This window comes from Pimephales promelas, chromosome 24 (genome assembly GCF_988280905.1).
Source record: "Pimephales promelas chromosome 24, fPimPro1.hap1.1, whole genome shotgun sequence".
In the NCBI taxonomy this organism is placed as follows: Eukaryota; Metazoa; Chordata; class Actinopteri; order Cypriniformes; family Leuciscidae; genus Pimephales; species Pimephales promelas.
The window spans coordinates 2,062,361-2,084,216 of record NC_142792.1 but is presented as its reverse complement, the minus strand read 5'-3'; the positions used below and the strand labels follow the sequence as shown (position 1 = coordinate 2,084,216).

Here is a 21,856-nt window from a genome sequence, read left to right as displayed (position 1 = left end):
TTTATTTTATATATATATATATATATATTTCTTTTTTCCTTATATTTATTTAATAATTTTTGTATTATCTGTTTAAATGTCAATACTCTATGTCCCTCGTAGTTCTAGTCATTGTTATGTCAAATGTATGAATGTCAAAATGGAATGAATGTTAATTGCTGTTACTTGCAATAAAAAAGAAGTACCAAGCCTCTCTTCCAAGCTATCTCTCATAATGAAAAAAAATTATTTGTAGAATGTAATGTTTTACTCTGTACAATGTAAGATCTGTTACGTTTTCACCAATATCGATTTGGCCTATGTTTTATGTTAAATCTCATTGTATTTGTGAGCTTTTATGAAAGTTGAATACATTCTGTTTGAAACCACGCCTCACCCCCTGCAATGACGTCTCGCTGTCCTCATCCACTGATTGGCCAGTCCACCCCATTCGGTCCCGCCCATTCCGATTGCGTCACTCCCCCTCCTCATCAACCGCGGTTGGTTGAGGGGGAACAACAGAAACTGACAGCAGCGCGCGACTCCAGTCACGTCAAGGGGAAGATGGAGCTGCACACAGGCGCCGTGGACTTCAACATCTTATTAGCCACCGACTCCTACAAGGTGAGCAAAGATCCTAAACCGAGTCTAGGTTACACCACCACCGGTGAACCCGTGATTGAGGGGAAAGCGAACGAGAAATGAAGGTGGTTTCATCCTTCAGGCCGTTAACGGTTGAGTCGGTGTCAGTCAGGTCGGTAGGCCGAATGTGTGTGAGGAGAGACGACAGGTACATCCACATCTTTTTTTCTCTCATCAGAATATAAGTGTTTATGTCAGTAATAGCTGAATATAAACAGAAAAGAGCGTGAATTATTACACCTTAAGGACGAGAGGCGAAAATCCTGAGGGGAGGTTTTTCTTTCTCTAAAGCAAAACTGAAAGCATTTGCTTTCTCAGGAAATGGATCCATCTTGCGAAACTAGATAAAGTTCATTAAGACCCCGTGTTTCGTGATTTATTATAACAATTATGAATGATATTTGTGCAACTAACCTTCTACTAGACCTGTATTGACCTTTTTGTTATCGTGTCACCGGCGTGATTTGCTCAATTTGAATAGTTGTGACTCCGTACATCGAGATTTCTAAATTAATTCTACACAACGGTAGATTATTATATTTGTAAATGGCTCAAGTTTCAAAATTCAACATATTCAGTGTAATTGTATTGAAAAACAATTAAATGTGTTGCATATACTTTAATCTGGCTGCACTGAACATGGATGATTTCTAATGCAAAGTAACTCACATGACATATTATACGTACTATTAGTGTACTGTAACAGTGTTAACGACTGAAACTTAGTTAAAATATATTTTCATCACTCCAAAACTTGTTTTCTATAAATGTATAAAATATAAAAAAGACCATGAATTAATTTCAGTTTTTCATGCATAGTATTTTAAATAGTATTTTACATAGTATTTGAAAGGTTTCGTATATTATATCTCACATGAAAATGACACTAGACAGCCTGGATACATATAATGCTTTAAAATGTATTTAAATAATATCCGATTATCCATAAAGGGCTAGCTCACCCAAAAATGAAAATTATCCCATAATTTACTCACCATCAAGCCATCCTAGGTGTATATGACTTTCTTCTTTCAGCCGAACACAATCAATATTAAATATTATATAGGCTCTTCCAACCGAACCTTTATAATGGGAGTTAATGTTACCTTAGATTTCGAAGCCCAAAAAAGCACATCCATCCATCATAAAAGTAATTCATATGGCTTCATGGGGTTAATAAAGGTCTTTTGTAAGAAAAATATTAATATTTATAACTCACTGGCCATATACACATAGGATGGCTTGAGGGTGAGTCAATTATGGGATCATTTTTGAGTGAATTAACTCTTTAATATTGGCAGCCCAAAAACTTAATTTACTGAAAAAACGTATTAAACATTAAACTTAAAGTTGAAAACTAAATTAACAGTCATTTAGTGTATAAAAAAAAATTAACAATTTTTTTAAACCATAATAATATTGTGGCAATTTGTGGAGCATATTAGAATTTATTAGAATATATATATATATATATATATATATATATATATTAGAAATAGAAATGAAAGGTTAAATCTGTGTTAACTAATTGACTTGTGCTGGGTGGATATATGAGTGTCCCTTACATTGTGTCAGATTTCTGCTTAACAGACATGCTATCAATATTTTGTTGTGTGTTTAAAGTGTGTTAAACTCTGGTCAAGCATGCATCCCCAAATTTCTTGGACAAAAATTAAAAACAAAACCAGTTTCACAGTGTTTTAAAAGTTAATACAGTTTATTTATTATACTTTAAGTGCCAATATAATGTTGCGAGATGCTGTATCATGAAAAACGACTGCTGACGTTTCCCAGCAAACACGTGATGCAAACAAAGTGTTTATTATTCGGTTTATAGATGATAAGAAGGAAGTGTCTCATAACCTTTGAATCTCAAGTTTTACTTTCTAAGACTGAGTCCTGAAGTTGTTATTTGTGTCTTTGTCTTTTCACCTGAACCCAAAGCTCTCTGTCCTTGAGAGTAGCGTCCTTGACTTCTGTTTTGTCTGTTATGTTGTGGATCTGTTCTCATCTATGTTTGATCAGTGTTTTCTTTCCTTGGTGCTGCTAGAGAACGGGAGTGGATGTGATTGTCTTTTATCCTCCCACCGCGGATGTAATAGGATTCTCGTGTTTTGCGTTGAGGCTGACGACACGTTCATTTAGCCTTTAAAGGGACGCTTCATTACTTAAGGATCCCCCAGAGGTCATTGCAGGGTCATAGATCACGTGTGGAAAATAGCTGGCTGCTCCTTATTTATTCAGTCAACACTACAGTCTGCTTTCTGTGTCTTCTTGATAATGAGTGAGTAGATTTTCATTCTGTTCTTCTTTAGGACTGTTGATTAGGTCAGACTATGAGCTCTGCTATGATAAATTGTGATTAGTGGTCGACCGATGTTGTTTTTTTTGATTGCCGATATCTTATAGAACAGGGTGGCCGATATAAAGCATATACATATATACTTTATATTTATTTAAATCAACATTTAATATATTAGAAAACCAATCTTTAAAATAAACATGCTTGTACTTTAGATGGTAACTTCTTGAATCTGCAATCATATTACAGTATTTTACACAAATAAAGTAATTCTTTAAAAATATGTGAATAAAACGGAAGTAAACACTGTCACACACTCAGTAATCTGGTGATTTCGTGCGCACTGGCAATCATATTTTTTGCAAATAAAGACAAGGTAACACTAATTTTACATACATTGAATATGACACAGTGGACAACTGGATAAAGCACAGTATATTTTAAAATGAAGGATTTAAAGTTTTTCGATCTTGTCTCTTCGCATTCACTCACTTCCCACGGACCGACTGTCATTCGCAATAACACGTTTATGCCAGCTACAAATGGATTCGATTAAACACTGCAAAAAATACTTTTCTTACTTGGTATTTTTGTCTTGTTTCCAGACCAAATATCTAAAAAAATGTAAATCAAGACGCATACTAAATGAGATAAGATATTATGTCTTGTTCTCCAGGGGAAAGAAAAGGGGAAAAGAAAGAAAAATAGATTCCAGGGGAAAGAAATTTTCTGTTTGTATTAAGATATTTTTTCTTACACCATTGACGTATAATTTAGCTTTTTTTAAGCATCAACTTCATTTTTATTTCATTTCCCCAGAAGACAAGACTTAAGTCATTTTAATACGTTAGTAAATGTATCTTGATTTAAGAAATGTTTGATATTTGGACTGGAAACACACATCAGTAATGTTTTCTGTCTTTTGTTTGATTAACATTAATGACTTATGGCAGATATATTAGGCTGCTGTCACTTTAAGACCAAATGCACTTTCTTTCCTAACTGTTTATGTTTACTTGAGACATTACTGCCTGTGTTTATGACAATACTCGCCTTATTTTCGTTAGTATTTGACCATCTGAAACCTCATACCTCACTTGTCTACACATTTAGCCAATTTCGCTCCATCTCGGAGGTCGTACACAGAAAGCCTCTTGAGATGAATAACTCTTTTTAATATTTAGCACAGCCCACAATACACTGCATTTAACGACAGTCATGTTACATGATTTGAGTGATTTGTATATTAAAGAGTGGCAAAGTGTACTGCTTTAGGGTATCGTTTTATCTCTATTATTGTGTTTTTATAATCGTTTGAAGCCAAAATTTAAATACAAATAAAGTAAATCGCTCAGCCGCCAGGAGATTTCAGTCCATTTTTGACCAATGGGTCCACTTGGCAACATCAGATTAGATCTGAATGCTTTAGTTTTACAACTTGTTCACAATATTTTACTTTCATTTCAGTTTGCCACACCTTAAAATAACTCTCATACAACCTCCTAGGCTGAAACCGTGGCTGGTTTTCTTGATCTGAAGCCTGAACTCTGTGGCATGCCTCCGTGCACACACAGCCAGTTGTTGCACATGCCTGGACCACATGCAGCTGTTCACATGAACGGTCTTTTCCAGAAGGGAAAGGGCTTCCACGGCTGCTGCTGCTCCACAGGCACTTCTGCCCTTTGGGAGAAAAAGCTTCCTGAAGTTAACCCTCAGGGTGCGAGGGAACAGCACCTGTAGCTGTCGGGCATAACCATAAGTCTGTAACCTTTCCCAGGCTGCCCTGTACACAGGAGAACAGCCAGAAACTGCCAGGGAAAGGTCAGCATGCACAAAATATCAGAAGTGAGCTAGCTAAGTAGGTTGTCTGTTTGATATCTTGTGTAACTGTAGTCACGTTCCCGGCATAGGGTGTATTTATATCACAACACTTTGAAGAGCAAGAGGGCAAACTTGATTATTTTATTATTTTTTCCTGAAGAAATCATGGTTCCCAGATCACATTGAGACGTGGTCTGAAGTTAGCCAGGCTAGATGTCTGTCTAATAATGTGTTTAATTTGGTGCTGGAGGTCTGGCAGACAAGCTGGAGTCAAACCCAGCATCAGTCTGAATTACAAGAAATGGTTGACATCCATTAGCATATTTGCAAATACAGAGCAGTGCCAGCTAGGGCTGTCGCGGTTATGGAATTTCCCTTGCGGTAATGTTGAGTGGCTCAATAGCGCGATATGCGGTATTACCGCCATTTATTTATTTATCTAATTAATTAATTTATATGTTTTTTGTTGCTATATAAATAATGTTTACGATGTGGACAAAAACGAGGACATTTTCAGTAACCAATGTAACCGAAACTAACAGCGTCTACAGTATATGCGCATTGAAAGACTTTCACTCAGCGCGCATATTGTTATGACAACGGACTTTGAGTGAGTCATTGAACCGTTCATTCAACGAACACGTTTAAAAAAGCTGATTCAACAAGATGTTATTTATTTTTAACTTTGAGATTCTACTTTTCAAGGCTCAGCTGAGCAGCAATGCGTCACATGGGCAATGCTGAAGCTGATGCTTCACTTATTAGAGACCCATTGATTCAATGCGTGACTCACTGATTTTATTTCGGCTTCCTTGTGTTGTGGGATGCTGACCAGCGCTGCTGCTGACGCGCATTTATGGGAAAATACCCGTGAAGAGAACGTTAAAATGATGATGCGACAAATTTTCCGCTTCCCTTTGACACGACAAGCTTTTCACGACTTCAAAGACAGACGCAGGTAATCGCACGCGCTCTTCCGATCTCTCTCTTTCACTGTCTGTGTGAAGCCTGTAGGCTACACATCATCACCATGATAAACAGTCTTGTTATCATTATGAACTTGTTTAACATTCAATACACATGCATTAAGTTCAAAACAAGAAGGGTATAGCCTTATAAAAAAAAACGTGAATATCGCGGTTGCTGCGGTTACGTGCTATCCTCTGCGGTTGACTTGTCAGAAGCGCGGTACGACAATATTGCGGTTACCGCGACAGCCCTAGTGCCAGCGGAACAACACGAGGAGTTATGTTGTTTTTATGAATTGAATATATAATATAATTGTTTCTTTCTTTCAGGTCACGCATTACAAACAGTATCCACCCAACACTAGTAAGGTGTATTCTTACTTTGAGTGCCGTGAGAAGAGGACAGACTCTACCAAGCTCAGAAAAGTCAAATACGACAAGACGGTCTTCTATGGGCTTCAGTACATTCTCAACAAATACTTGAAAGGTACGTTGGACGTGGTTGCCAATGCTGATTTAACTTGTGAATGGGAAATGCAGCCCCGTGGGTAATTTTGGGTTGTGTCCATGCTAAAGTATGCAGCCTTCCCTCCAAACTTACAGTCAGTTTGCTTCATTCTGCTCACAAGCAGGCTGAAAAATAATAACGCTGTTTGTTCCAACAGAAAGAAAAAAAAATGACTTTCTCGTGATGGAGCCAGTGTTAAATGACCGAACTTGATGGTAGAGTTATAGTCTAAGAAAATAGCAGCAGGAAGAGGCAGTTTAAGTGCAAGACGTGTGACTAGCAGTCTAGTTCTTGCATGCCGATCAAATATACCACATTTATAAAGGAATTTTGTCTATTTTTACACTGTATAGGATTTCATGGTGCGCTCGGGTGAAGGCTTTAGCAATTGTGCTATTGAATGAAACGAGACAATAGAACATCTGCTCTTTAACCCACAAAAGACAGCAGCCCGAACCAGTCTGTCTCACAGCTTTGGTAGAGTAATAAATACTAAAGTTGCACTACTTCTATTTCTATTGCTGTTTTCCTCTAATCAGTTGTTTATGCTAATGTTTTACAGTTAGTTTAATGTTTCTAAATTTCTATATCTCATGTTTCTAAATTTCTAGCCCTCAGTATTTGTTTTGCAGATCATTTTGTAAACTTGACACTTAAGGAATTTAAAGATTTAAGCATCAATGATGATATAGTATTTCCATACTTAAATTTCAGACATTTTTAAGTAAATGTGTTAAAAAAAACACACAAACATGTGATTGGTTAAAAAAAAAATTATCATACGTTTGTGAAATTTTTGATTTATTTACTAACGTTACATCACCAATAAAAGGTTTCAGAATGAGCTAACATGCATTACATTAATAAAACATGCACATAAGAAATACACTGTGCATATTGAGTATATAAAGTCTTCCACAATGAGTACATTTGCATGCACAGTTATAATGTGCTTGTAATGGGATTTTGTCAATAATGCAATTAAACTTTACCACATGTTGATACAATACTTCAATTAAACTGATGTGATTAAGCTTGGTAACCATAATTGCATTAATGTGGCATACACCAATTTTAGACGTACACAACATGCCGTGTTTCGCTCATTGGGGTTGGGTATTCACGTTTTAACCAGTATTGGTAGCGGTACTTGTAATTCAGTCCCGGTCCCCAACGGTACTTTTTTCGGTACTTTAGGGATGTTTACTTCAATAACTGTAAAGAAACTGTAAGATATTTATAAAAGTATTATTGTCTGTGATGTTTGTGTACTGTAATATTCACCAGTAAACTAGCAGCTTGAATTCATAAAAACACCCATTTTATATTTATATTTTGTTTGTTTCATTTCTATGAAAAGATTTCCCACGAATTCTGCATTTTTTTTTTTTTTTTTTTGGTAATCAAATGAAGACATAAAATTCAACCCTCTGATGGTCTTCGTTTTGGAGTCACGTCCTGAGAAGTGACCGCACACCTAAAAATGAAACATCCTCCATCCCAGTAAAAACCAATGCAATTGATTTTTGTTCTATAATATTTATTCTTTTTAATTGAGTATTTTGAGTCAATTTGATTGAATTTATTAATATTTATGCAAACATTTTGCATGATTTTGCATTGGCAAGACAAAGCTTCACTGTGAGCATAGAAGTTTCTCTCAATGCAATAATGCATCCTTGTTATACACATGCAAGCAGGGGCAGTCTTTTTATCCCTGTATTGTTTATGTGCATTCTTGAGATCTGTATTGTTGCTCTTGTCTCACAGTTGTCCTCTCTCTTTTTGCACTCACAGGACAGGTTGTCACACCAGAGAAGATTCAGGAAGCAAAGGAGGTCTACCGGGAACACTTTCAGGATGATGTTTTCAACGAAAAGGGATGGAATTACATTTTGGAGGTGCGGAGAAACTCATCTCTCTGATTTTTCCGTCTATGCTGAATGTTCATTAACGTCCCTTATGTGATATGACTGCAGAAATACAAGGGTCACCTGCCCATCGAGATTAAGGCTGTGCCGGAGGGAAGTGTTATCCCGCGTGGGAATGTGTTGTTTACCGTAGAAAGCACCGATCCGGAGTGCTACTGGCTTACTAACTGGGTCGAGGTGAGTCATGACCCCTACAGTTATTTTTATATTCATCCAATGCTCTTATCCAAATATACTTACTTTGCTTTCTAGGTATACGTTTTATTAATTTTTTTATCTATATATATTTATATATAAATATTATTATTCTCGAATCCATTTAAATACCAGCCTTGAAACTGCATTTTAATCTTAACTATTTATTTATGCTCTTATTTAGAATATATGTGCAAAATATGATTAATAATTTATTTGGCACTGTATATTAGCCACTAGTAGAGTAAACAGTAGGGTGTCCGTTTGGCAGCGTGATCCTCTTCTTGTTTAGAGGAATTATGTATATAATTGGACTTCTCTGTAATGACTACAGCGTTTTAAAAACGTTCCAAGTTATGGATCGGACTATTCCTGTCAAACTTCCTGTAATAGACCGTGTAAACAGTGTGACATATCATGCCACACAACTCCAACTCCAGCATCAAACCTGCTGAGTCATGCTGACAGCCCGACATCCAGTCATCATGATGTAGTACACCTGTCACTGAGAGAAAGGTCGTTTGTTTTGTCATTTGTATATTCAAATCCGCTTTAATTGAGTAAGAGGTCTCCTTTTACAGATGGCTTTGAATGTATGGCAAACATGTCATGTGAAGATGGTAAATTTAGACTGTGTGTGTGTGTGTGTGTGTATGTGCCCTTGGCTCCACATATCTATTCTCCAGTAAATTCAGGAGATTGTAAACACGTCTACTTCCTTTATGATGACCATGAGAAGGCACTGATGCTTACTAATAACTCAAATGTTTGGAGACTTTTCAGACTCGCAAGGTGACATTATACTGATTAATTAAAATATTTAGAAAAAGCTTCCCCTAAACCTTCACTCATATTCCAAGGCTCATTTTTTGTGCCGTGAGGGTGGAGTGAATCTCTTATTCTTATTCGTGATTTTAAATCAGTGTGAAAACAGAATTGACTCCATTTGCATCTTATCTCAATACATGCCAAATTCCAAGTGCCAAATCTGAGTAAAAATCAATGTTGGCGAGTACACAAAACAGTTATTGACGATTATCAAATCGCAGAGGTTGCAATTTAATTATATTGATATATAGTCTGGCAAGCTGCTGTGAGTTTAGGCCACTCATAATGTGCATTTGAAAACGCAACATGCAACCATGATAATGATGAAATGATAATAGTTATGAAGAGCCGTCCTATGGTTTTCTGACAAAATAAAAGCTCTGTGGATTACCGCTTGAACGCAGATATTAAGCCATAAATATTAGTATTGCATTTTTAGTGTATTCTGTAAAATACAATATATATATATATATATATATATAATTTATTTATTTATTTTTACACACAATACACTAGGGGTGGTTCATTTTATTCTTAGTCGGGAAAGACTGTTTAATTCACATCAATTTATTAAGTTGTGTGAGCTATTGAATAAAGTTAACCAGTTGTTTTATGAATACTCTCTTGTAATACAGAATTCCCACTCATGATCCAGTCAGTTCCTGATAGATAAAATAAAATCTCGCCCCACATTTCCCAGTTATTGAGGTGAAATAAGTTACGATGTTAATTGCCAACAAACATTCTTCAATGACAAACTTACAAGATCACTATCAAACGACAGGATTGCAGCAGATTCAAAAGTTATCAGTGGTTTGAAACAAATTAAATGCCTTTATAATCAATGTCCAAGAGTCTCATTTCACACGAGTCCATGTGATTGGGACACTATGATGTCCAAAGAGCGTTGCTTATCAGTTAGTGTGAATAGTATGCTAACATTGACTTGACCAGCTGGTCTTAAACAAAGCATTCTGCCTGGCATCCCCTTATATAAGTCCAGTAAACCCTCTGTGTTGACTGTGTGAGCACTCGAAGCGGGTCTTTCGGTTGTTTTTGGATTCATGTTCCAGCTGACTACACGCAGGAAAAAAGTAAACCAGCTTCATTTTTAAGGTCCAAAAAATGTGCCCCCTTCACATGTTATGATACAGAAGCTACATTAGAGAAAACACACACAGGAAATGTTCATGGATTCAGAAACAGCTGCAAGAAACGGTTACACAAACTAAAAACACACAATGCAGAATCCTTATTAACCCTCTGGGGTTGTCCGGCCCAAATGGACCCGAAGAATTTAAATAAAATTAAAAAAAAAAAATCACAGCTTCCCCGGAATGGTTCGAAATTTGGTGACTTTGTTGGTATTTGGTATTTGAACACCCCAAAAAATTGGGGACAGGATGTGAATAGTCTAAGTGGTTGTAAAAAAAATAGTCACACTTAGGGTGTTCGGGTCCAAATGGACCCGCATGGAAAATGAATGGGAAATTGGCAAAAATGTGAAAACAGTGAGTTTTTTTTTTTGTGTACATACAATCTACAAATTAGCCACGATCTTGAAAAAAGAGCACACAACAGTGAAGGGGTGAATCTATAAAACATCAAGAGTGCAAAACAGACACATCCAGACACACTTTTATACACAAACACACCAAAAAATTCAGATTATACATGTGTTTTGCATTTTTAAAATGCTCAGTTTGTCCATCAGATGCAATCCATCTCATTTCAAAAATTGCTTTTTTGAGGCCTAGGCTTGACTCTAAAATGAAATACAGCTTTAAAAAAAATTAAAAAAAAAATATTTTTTCTATTATGTTCAATGGGGGGAAATTATTATTATTATTATTGCATTAATACTTATTATAATTATTTTATTTTTTTTAAATTTTCTCAAAACACCTAAAAAGAAAAGAAAAAATATTATATATATATATATATATATATATATATATATATATATATAAAAAATAAAAAACGAGTAAAAAAAAAAAGAAATTATAATTTTTTTTTTTAAATATGAATCCCGCCCTTTGGGTCCATTTGGACCCGAACACCCCGAGTGTGACTCTGAAACGAACAACCCCAGAGGGTTAACCAAGACAATTGTGTGGTAATAGCTAAGGGGAAGTGTTGAAATGATGCGTTTGTCTCCTTAACAGACTATCCTGGTTCAGTCCTGGTATCCCATCACCGTCGCAACTAACTCACGAGAGCAGAAGAAGATTCTGGCCAAGTATCTCATGGAAACGTCAGGAAGTCTGGTGGGACTGGAATATAAACTGCATGACTTCGGCTACCGAGGGGTTTCATCTCAAGAGGTGTTGCTGCACTTCATTTCAAAGCTTTTAACCAAAACCCACAAATCTGATTTAAGTGCCACGTTGGTCTAAATGTCTACCTACGATGAGACTCTATCCAAGTCAAAAGTGTCTCCTTACTTGTATTTGTAACACACATAGTGTAAATACCCAGCATTAAATACATATCAAACATCCTCACCGCTGTAATGTTCTCTCAGTGGTTTAATTTCTGCATTAGCTATGCGTTTAAACTCGTGTCTCGTTTCCAGACGGCTGGTATCGGCGCATCTGCACACTTGGTAAACTTCAAAGGAACAGACACTGTGGCCGGGATCGGTGTTATCAAGAAGTACTACGGCACCAAAGACCCGGTTCCTGGTTACTCAGTACCAGCTGCAGAACACAGGTGAAACGACTCAAGGCAGAAACGCCCCATAAGAGCTTGATGATAGTTATTCACACCCCTGAAAGTGAAGTTAAAGCCTACAGGGTTTCCTTTTTATGTGTAGTAAGTGAGAGTCAATTTATTCCGGGGTCATCCACTTCCAGTTATTTTAACTGTACAAAAAATAGTGCTTGATATTGAAAACTGGTATTTCTTACCATATTATTTTCATTTTATCTAACTATTTACCTAAAACGGACAAGTATCGCACACCGAAGGAAATTAGCTTACTTCCACGTGGCAAAATAAGGTGCATGGCCTAATTCATTCATCACCCATCTTATTTCCTCACACTTCAGCAACGCAACAATGCAGTACATTGAACTTAGCACTCATATTGTCAATGCTGCCACCTAGTGGTAATTCTCATAATCTGAAACTATTTATGATCAGCACTTCTGGTTTTAGGAGTAGTGTTTACTGTTTTTATATATATAGGCATTCTTTTTTATAGCATTGCTAAATTTCATATCAATAATAAAATGACCCCCATCTCACTGACCATGTCCTTGTGTTGCAGCACAATCACTGCCTGGGGGAAGGACCATGAGAAGGATGCTTTTGAACACATTGTCAAGCAGTTCCCCTCCGTCCCCGTGTCCATCGTCAGCGACAGCTACGACATCTACAACGCCTGTGAGAAGATCTGGGGGGAAGATCTGAGGAGTCTGATCGAGATGAGGAGCGCAGACGCACCGCTGCTGATCCGACCTGATTCAGGAAACCCTCTAGACACAGTGCTGAAGGTAGACGTTCATATTAGCATGTTTGCATTGGACACACAGTACTCATGAAATCATTGAAAGTTTGTGAATCTGAAAAACAAAATTCGAGGCCCTGGAAAGGTTTTGAAAATAGATACAGGTCCTTGAAAGTGCTTGAATTTATTTTGTGCAAGAGCTTTCTTGGAAAAAAATCCCTCCGGTCCACTAATCGTGTTACACTTCGGGACACTAGAATATAGAGTTCTTGTCATATTCCGATTATTAGGGTTGGGTATCGTTTGAATTTGAACGATTCTGATTCCGATTCCTTGTTTCGATTCCGGTTCCTAACGATTCTCGATTCCGATTCTTTTAATAGGCAGGATCAAAAAAGTTTAGCTAACCTTGCTAACCAACGGTCTTTCTGAAGGAAATACTCCTTCTGTAAAAATACTCCTTTTGTCACAAATTTTGAATTTTGCCGAGATTTCGTTATTTTTAGAAAAGCGAAGCCACACTTTGGATCGCCGACGTAAGGTACTCATGTTCGACTCGCGTGGTTATGCTAACACTTCTGGTAGACGCTTCTTCGTTGGTGTTGTTCAGCGGTTTCTTCTTCCGCTCGGCGGACTGTGAATATTAAAACTAGGAATCGAAATTTTAACTTTTGAACGATTCCGGGAAAAACTAAAAGTTAGTCTCGTTTCCAATCGATTCTCGATACCCAACCCTACCGATTATTAACCGATATATTTTAAATAAGTGGCAAGAAGAGTGGAATATGTGCAAGAATAATAAGTTGTATGAAACTCATCCGGAAATAACAAACAGACTTTCTACCAATTTTAAAACTAGATTTGATCAAGTGGTCTACACCAGATGCCGTATGGGTCATACAACTTTGACCCATGCTTTTTTGCTTAAAGGTGAAGACCCAACTTTATGTATGTTTTGTAAAATTCCTTTATCCGTCAAAATTTTTTATTAGATTGTCCTGGACTTAACGCGAACAGAAGGCTCTTATTCTAAGGACATATTTAATGAGATTATGCCTGAAAAGGTTATCATATGTAAATTAAAATGTTGTTTTTATTTAAGATGTTTGTATTTTTGTAAATTAATTTTTGCCATGACAATAGCTCTAACTGCTGACATGGCATGAAATAAAATAATCTGAATCTTATCATATTTTATTACCATTTTCTAAACTTTTAGAAAAAAACTACAAATAAATTGTGATAATGTGAGAAATGTTGAAGGTGTCTGAAATGTGTATATATATATATATATATATATATATGTATATACTGTATATATACTGTATGTGTGTGTGTGTATATATATATATATATATGTATATTAGGGGTGGCACGGTACATGAAAAAACACCCGAACCGTTCGGTTCGCTTGTCTCGGTTCGGAGCGCGTGTGCGTCTCACGGTTCGATGCATGCGCAATGTAACCTCGTGCCCGTATGTGACGTGTTTTCTTTTCGCGCGACATAAACTTGTTCGACTTGGACCGGCGCTGCACAGAGCGATCGGTGAATAACATCAATCTAGCGCGAGTCGGCTCCGTATGCATTCATCACTTTCGCGGTATTTGATGTCATTACCGATCGCTCTGTGCAGCGCCGGTTCAAGTTAATAAACAAGCCAGTAAAAGTGGAGTATGGAGCGCTGCAGGTCACGGCACGCGGAGAAATGGCAAGTGGGAGAGATGAGGGAGTTGGAGGACGCGCCAGCGTCGTATAAGTCTATGCTATAAGTCCGGTGTGTGGGAACATTTTGGATTTCATGTTATGATATTTTAATTTAACTACAGTGGCACTTTATAGATAAGAGCTTCAGTCATACGTTTCCAAACCCTGCACTTTAATTTTAAGTGGAAAAAAGTACCCTCACATTTTGGGAATAGAAGCATTGTTGATACTGTTTTTGTGTTGAGGTTGAACTTAAATTTCACTTTATGTTTATGGCCTTTGCTATTGCTATAGCTTAATTATCTATAGGCAATGAGGTTTCATGTATATTGACATTTAAAAGACAGTGTTTTAAGAGTTGCTCTCTTTTTCTTTTAAAAGATAGAATTTTGGTAAGAGCTACAAAAGTTAGCAGTTGATACATGAAAGTTAATTTCTTTGTGTAAATAAGATTTATGTGATAAAAATGCACAAGTTCTTGTATGATAGTGATACACATTCTCCTTTTTTTTGCCAAATAAACAAAAAGCATGTCAATTTCTTCTCTCTTGCTGTATCTAAATCTCACCTAGCTTTCCTCTGAGATAGTCCCAAAATGTGCTTAAAGTCAAAGAGTCAAATTCAGTTTGTGCATGATTGCATGAATATAATATATATATTTTTAATACTGTATCCTAAAGTGTGGATAATTAAGCTATATATCACATGCTGAAGTACATTTCTGGAGTGTTAAAGATTAAAAGAAAAAATAACAAGAACCGTACAGAACCGAAAACCGTGACCCTAAAACCGTGATACAAACCGAACCGTGGGTTTTGTGAACCGTGCCACCCCTAATGTATATACTGTATATATACTGTATGTGTGTGTATATATATATATATATATATATATATATATATATATATATATTTTAGGGCTGTGCAAAAGTTAATTGCGATTAATCGCATCCAAAATAAAAGTCTGTGTTTACATAATATATTTGTGTGTGCTGTATATAATTATTTTGTATATATAAATACCTATGCATGCATGTATATATTTAAGAATTATTTGCGCTTAAATTCTGTATATATTTATAAATACATAATCTATATTATAAAAATATAAATATTTGATGTATGAATAACACATTTTCTTAAATATATACATGCATGTGTGTGTATTTATATATACAACATAATTATATACAGCACACACAAATATATTATGTAAACACAGACTTTTATTTTGGATGCGATTAATCGCAATTAACTTTTGCACAGCCCTAATATATTTCTTTCAAAACTAAGTGCTTTCCTTTCCTATTTTGAAGGTATAAGAAATATTAGGAACACATTTGCAAAGATTTTTGTGCAGCACACATAAAGTTGTGATCATTATATCTTGTCTTCCAGGTCCTAGAGATTTTAGGAAAGAAATTTCATCCGGTTGAGAACTCTAAAGGCTATAAAGTGCTTCCGCCCTACATCAGAGTCATTCAGGGTGACGGCGTGGACATCAATACTTTACAGGAGGTGTGTATGTCAGACTCAATGCTATCTGTATGCTCTTGGTGAGTTTAAACTCATTCTGTACCCGTTTGATTGTTTTATACAGATTGTAGAGGGCATGAAAAAGCACAGATGGAGCATCGAGAACATTTCTTTCGGCTCAGGAGGAGCTTTGCTGCAGAAACTGACCCGAGATCTGCTCAACTGCTCTTTTAAGTGCAGTTACGTGGTGACGAATGGACTGGGCGTAAGTACCGACTAGCTTTTGCATTTAGTAGGGATTCCACCATATCGGTATCGGACGATATATATTCATTTATAATGGTTTTTAATTTTTAAAATTTGGCCTATATTAATGCCAATAAATAATGGATTATTTCCTTCAGCTGAGACACTCCAGATTCGCACTGTTGTTTTTTGAATTGCTTGAAATATAATTGGAAAAAGGGAAAATACAGTATGTGCTGTCATATAAGCTACATAAAATTATGAGAACATTATAATTGTGTGCTTGGGACATGGCTTTTAATGGTGAGAATTTTGGTTTTGTAAAAATTTGTATATCAATATATCGGCTTTCACATAAAGAATTATCGGTTATCGGACAGCGTGTTCATATCGGTGCTTCATCTTTAATTGTACTTATGATGAGCCTAATGTGTATGGTAATTGGAGACCTAAACATTCATTTTGCGGTATTAATGTGAACAGTTAATCAGTCAATTTATGATTTTAATTACATCTGAAAATTGACATCCCTTACAGAAACAGAAATATATCTGACCTTGTATATAGTATGCATAATTCAGAAAATGTAGGATTTATTATGAACTAACTAATAAGATGTTGTCAATTACAGGTAAACGTCTTCAAAGATCCTGTTGCTGACCCCAACAAAAGGTCAAAGAAGGGTCGGCTTTCTCTTCACAGGACGCCAAGTGGAGATTTCGTCACTCTGGAAGAGGGCAAAGGTGATCTGGAGGAGTATGGAGAGGTGCGTTCATTCAGCGTGATTAAAAATGAATCATGCATTTAGCTTGATGATGTGTTTGAATGGGTGTTTGAATCTTGATCGTGATCTTTTAAGGATTATTTGTGCAGCTGTACCCTAGTGAAAAATAAATACACTAAAATATTAGGGCTGTCAGTTTAACTGGCTATTAACGGCGTTAACGCAAACCCATTTTAGCGGTGTTAATTTTTTTATCGCGCGATTAACGGTCTGTTTGTCCTAGCAAACTTTGTAGTTTTTTTACATGCTTTTGCATGCGTCCTGATCCATTTCGGCGTCTCGCACTCGCACACTCAAAGCCGGCTCGCAAGCCCAAACGTGTGTTTGCGGCGTGCCTGTTTTTTTGTTTATGGTCTTGATCTGCTTGCGCTTTGGTCAAAGAAGCAACAAAACGTCCTCACACACTCGTTTCGGCTTGCGAGCCGGCCAAATAGTAACGTTACTTTTGAGTGGATGGATGCCCTAAGATTCTGAATGGAAAGTTTACTTTTAAAAAGTTGCCATATTGTCCCATTGACAAGATCAAGTGATCTGTGTTTTGTCGTTGTGAACTGAGCGATCATCATCACAGCACGTCCAGTCTGAAATAACACTTGATGATGGCCAAGCAAACACACACACACACACACAGATGATGCGAATTCTCCGCCCCCTCGCCAATATCAGGGCCTCGTCAGTATTTCTTTCACCCTTTTATTGATACACAGTGTTACATTGTGTGAGAGATTATTTATAGACTGTATGTTAGTGTGAAATTGAACACTATTCCAATGTTATTTTCAATAATAATTTTTCTACTTTTCCACTTTTCCATATTGATAAGAGCATTAAAATGAGAAAAAAATAATGCAACAAAAAGAAATCAAGAGACGTTTAGAACAGATAAAAATGTGCGATTAATCGCGAGTTAACTATGACATTAATGCGATTAATCGCGATTAAACATTTTAATCGTTTGACAGCACTATAAAATATATTTGAAATACATTTATTTTATGCTAAGTACACTACAAATACATTTACATATTACGCACTAAATATCTAAACACCCTGGATTTGCACTGTTAGTATACTAAATTAATATACTTCAAATCTGCTAAATTAGTTGTGTACTTAATGCACTTTAGTTATCCAGAGGTCCAACTGAAGATAACTTAAGTATATTTGATTGTGCTAAAGTGGAACTATTGCAAGTGTACACTTAAAATATATTGCATTTGAAGACAATACAGTGATCACATAGGCCTCGTTTACACTGCATGGATCAAGTGACCCAAATCCGATTTTTTTCCTCTCATGTGGCACAGATCGGATATGACCGGTGAACGTGTAAGCAGGAATAATCGGATTCAGGCCTCATTCATATGTGGTAATAAATCGGATATGAATCAGATACGTGCATTTGTGTGTGCCATGTAAGCAGACAAATCGGATATTCCCGGTAATGCGAGTCGTACGTCATTAAAAAGTGCGCGATGGAAGAAAGGATACACACAGTGGAGCAATGCGGAGGTTTCATGTCTTTTGAGTGTTTGGGGTGAAGAGTGCAGGCAAAAATACAGGGTTGTTACAGAAATAAATCCGTTTTTGAAGACATTTGACGAGATATGAGGCATCGTTTTAAAGGAGAACTCCGGCGAACAATGAACCTTTGGTCTAATAAAACATCGGTACCTAGTCAATCGTTCTCTGAGATTTGTTTTCATGATAATCGAATGTAAAGAGTTTTATCTCTAAAAACTGTTTAGCGTATAATGCTAATACTGGGGGCATTGACTAAGTAAAAAGAAATCGCTAGTTTATACCACTAACAAGGTTCAAAATAGCCCCACACTAACGCAGTAACATACTGAGGGTCCATACATACAAAACGAAGCATTGAGAACTTTGTAAGTGTACAGACCGTTTAATAAGAAGAAACTTTATGAAGACAGTTCATTTCGCGTATACAGACAGGAGCCATCTTAAAAAATAGTCTCGATAAGTCGATCCCCGAACGCCATTCATACAGTTCAGAAGTTCGCTGAACTTCATACAGTTCAGATCACTCAGCACGTCATTCGGGGATCGACTTATCGAGACTATTTTTTAAGATGGCTCCTGTCTGTATACACGAAATGAACTGTCTTCATAAAGTTTCTTCTTATTAAACGGTCTGTACACTTACAAAGTTCTCAATGCTTCGTTTTGTATGTATGGAGCCTCATTATGTTACTGTGTTAGTGTGGGGCTATTTTGAGCCTTGTTAGTGGTATAAACTAGCGATTTCTTTTACTTAGTCAATGGCCCCAGTACTAGCAATATACGCTAAACAGTTTTTAGAGATAAAACTCTTTACATTCGATTATCAAGAAAACAAATCTCAGAGAACGATTGACTAGGTACCGATGTTTTATTAGACCAAAGGTTCATTGTTCGCCGGAGTTCTCCTTTAAGTGCTCATGGCCAGAGCCTCTCCTCTTTTTTTTCTCCGCCGTACGAGAACAGTGTTTTGATGACTTATTGAAATATTGTATCAAGAAAACACTGGATAATTTTATTCGCATCGGCATCCATTGAATTTCGTGCTGTTTTGCTTAATTTCCCGGGTCAGAACGTCTGCATTTGGTAGTTTCAGCAGTGCAAAAATCGGATATGGGTCACTTTTAAAAGATGATGTAAGCAGGTCGTCAAAAAAATCGGATACAGTCAGAAAATCGGATTTGGGCATCAAGACCTGCAGTGTAAATGCAGCCATACAGTAGTGATGTTAAAACACATTAGATGGTTAGGACAACAACTCTGATTAACATAGGATACGGTGTTTGTCCCCTCGCAGGACTTGCTGCACACTGTGTTCAGGAACGGGAAGATTGTCAAGTCGTACACCTTCGATGAGGTCAGAGACAATGCCAAGCTGAAGGAGAGCGAAGTGAAGGATCTGCTGCTCTGAGATCAGTCCTCTCTCTACCCATCATCCTCAGACGTGAGGACACACACAGTTACCCCACCTTCAGTTCAGTGTACAGAGCTGATCTGTGTTTCTGTCTACTGACTCCACTATGCTTCAATGTCTCTTTCTAATGGCGGATGAGAGCAATTGTCATGCTATTTAAATCATGTAACTGTGTATTTGACCAAGCGTGCTATTGATCACACGTCTTTGCAGGAATGGAGACGTATATGTGTGCGTATAGCGCGAGAAGATTTCGCTTTGCTTGACTGTAGGATTGAAAGGTAATCGTTCAGTGTTTGTCGAATGTGAATGTTGTGTGTAGGGTTTTCACTTTATCAAAGGATTAATCTATTCCTTTATGCAAAGGAGAGAGGGATATGTTCATTCTCTTTGTGTTTGTCCTTTCTATTTTCATGTCTATGGAGAAACTCGCAGGAACATGTTTAGCTACGCCCTAAAATCTAAAGAACTGATTGAGAAACTTAATTTTGCATAAAGGAAATGAAGCTTTCGTGTTTAAGCACATTTTACCAAAAATTCGTAGTGTCCAGAATTTTTTACTGTAATTCTCATTAACCTTTCTTATTATTAACAGTTTGCAGTATTTTTTATTTCGCAATATAAGGATTTTTTTTATTATTATTTAAAATACCACAATTTTGTTTTACTGTAGTTGTCAACAGTGATTCTCATTATTAACTAGAGCTGTCAAATGTTTAATCGCATCCAAAATAAAAGTTTGTGTTTATATAATATATGTGGGTGCACTGTGTATTATTATTTTATGTATATAAATATACACACACATGCTTGTATATATTTGAGAAATATTGTATGTAGTATATACTGTATATAGATTTATATATAATTTATATTATATATAAATTTAAATATTTTACATATAAAAAATATTTTTTTTCTTAAATATGCATGCATGTGTGTGTATTTATATATATATATATTTACAAAATAATTATACACAGTGCACCCACTTATATTATGTAAACACAAACTTATTTTGGATGCGATTATTCCCGATTAATCGTTTATTAACACTGAAAATATTAAATGTTACTGTAATTCAGTATTTTTTAATATTACAATATTTTTTTATATCAACTTACATTAAAAGCATCACATACTAGCATGATGTATAAATATTATATTTTTTAAATATACTTTTTTTTTTTCAATCTCAACGGTTCTAAGAGGAAGATTCATTTCCTTTATGCAAAATATAATTTCCAATTTCTCTCTTGATATTTTTTGGGGGTGAAATATAATCTGGACATGTTTGAGACAGAATTCAACCAGATAAAATAGACCCTTCACTTTCTACATTTCCCAGGTTTTGCCAACATATTAAATGCTCCATCATGATATATTTAAGGCGACAAAAACATCTTTTTTTTTAAAATATTCACTACAGCTTTATTTGAAAACACAGGTTTTATTATACAGCAGGAATCATTTTACAAGAGCTTGGTTTTACTATTTTGTATACTTAATGTTTCCAGAATCATTATTTTGTATGACGGGTGTAAAATACCGTCAGAGTTACCATAGTAAATATCCATAGTCTGAATAATGTGGCCAAACTGCCTCCTCTCTTGTATATATCGGCGTGTGTTTTTATTTTGAGAGAGCTGGCTTCTTATTAGTGCAAATAGAGATCTGTTTATTTTTGTCTAATGCCCATTTTGTAACAACAGAAAATTCACTGATCTGTTACGATCTGTAGAAGACTGATGTTCAGTTAGTCTCTGGCACGTGTGTGTGTGTGTGTACATGTTGGATTGTACACTTGGTTGACAATACTTGCTAATTATAATTTCATGGTTGTTTTTATGTATATGTTGGGTCTCCCGTTTTGTTTCAACCTCTTCTGATATTTTAAACGAACATGACCGATGCCGTTTCGACAGCATATTGAAAACACAACACTCGATCCCTTTTTGCTGAAATGTCATTATTTCTTTTCCTTTTTTATGGAATAGTGAACAAGACGAAACCATTCCCTTTTATAGCTGCTGTAAGGACAGTAAGTTGTTTCTCGATGCACTAGCCTTCAATCTAGTTAATAAA

General features: G+C 36.1%; 1 protein-coding gene across 1 annotated transcript; it reads left to right on the top strand.

Annotated features, from left to right (window-relative positions):
* The first annotated feature begins 369 nt into the window (after window positions 1-369).
* Window positions 370-21,181, top strand: nampt1 (nicotinamide phosphoribosyltransferase 1). Its single transcript, XM_039660704.2, has 11 exons — window positions 370-603; window positions 6,043-6,199; window positions 8,018-8,121; window positions 8,200-8,328; window positions 11,340-11,498; window positions 11,750-11,886; window positions 12,446-12,671; window positions 15,729-15,848; window positions 15,931-16,071; window positions 16,684-16,818; window positions 19,655-21,181. Exons 1-11 carry the CDS (start codon window positions 385-387, stop codon window positions 19,766-19,768), a joined length of 1,641 nt encoding a protein of 546 aa, XP_039516638.1. The 5' UTR covers window positions 370-384; the 3' UTR covers window positions 19,769-21,181.
* Window positions 21,182-21,856: the final 675 nt, after the last annotated feature.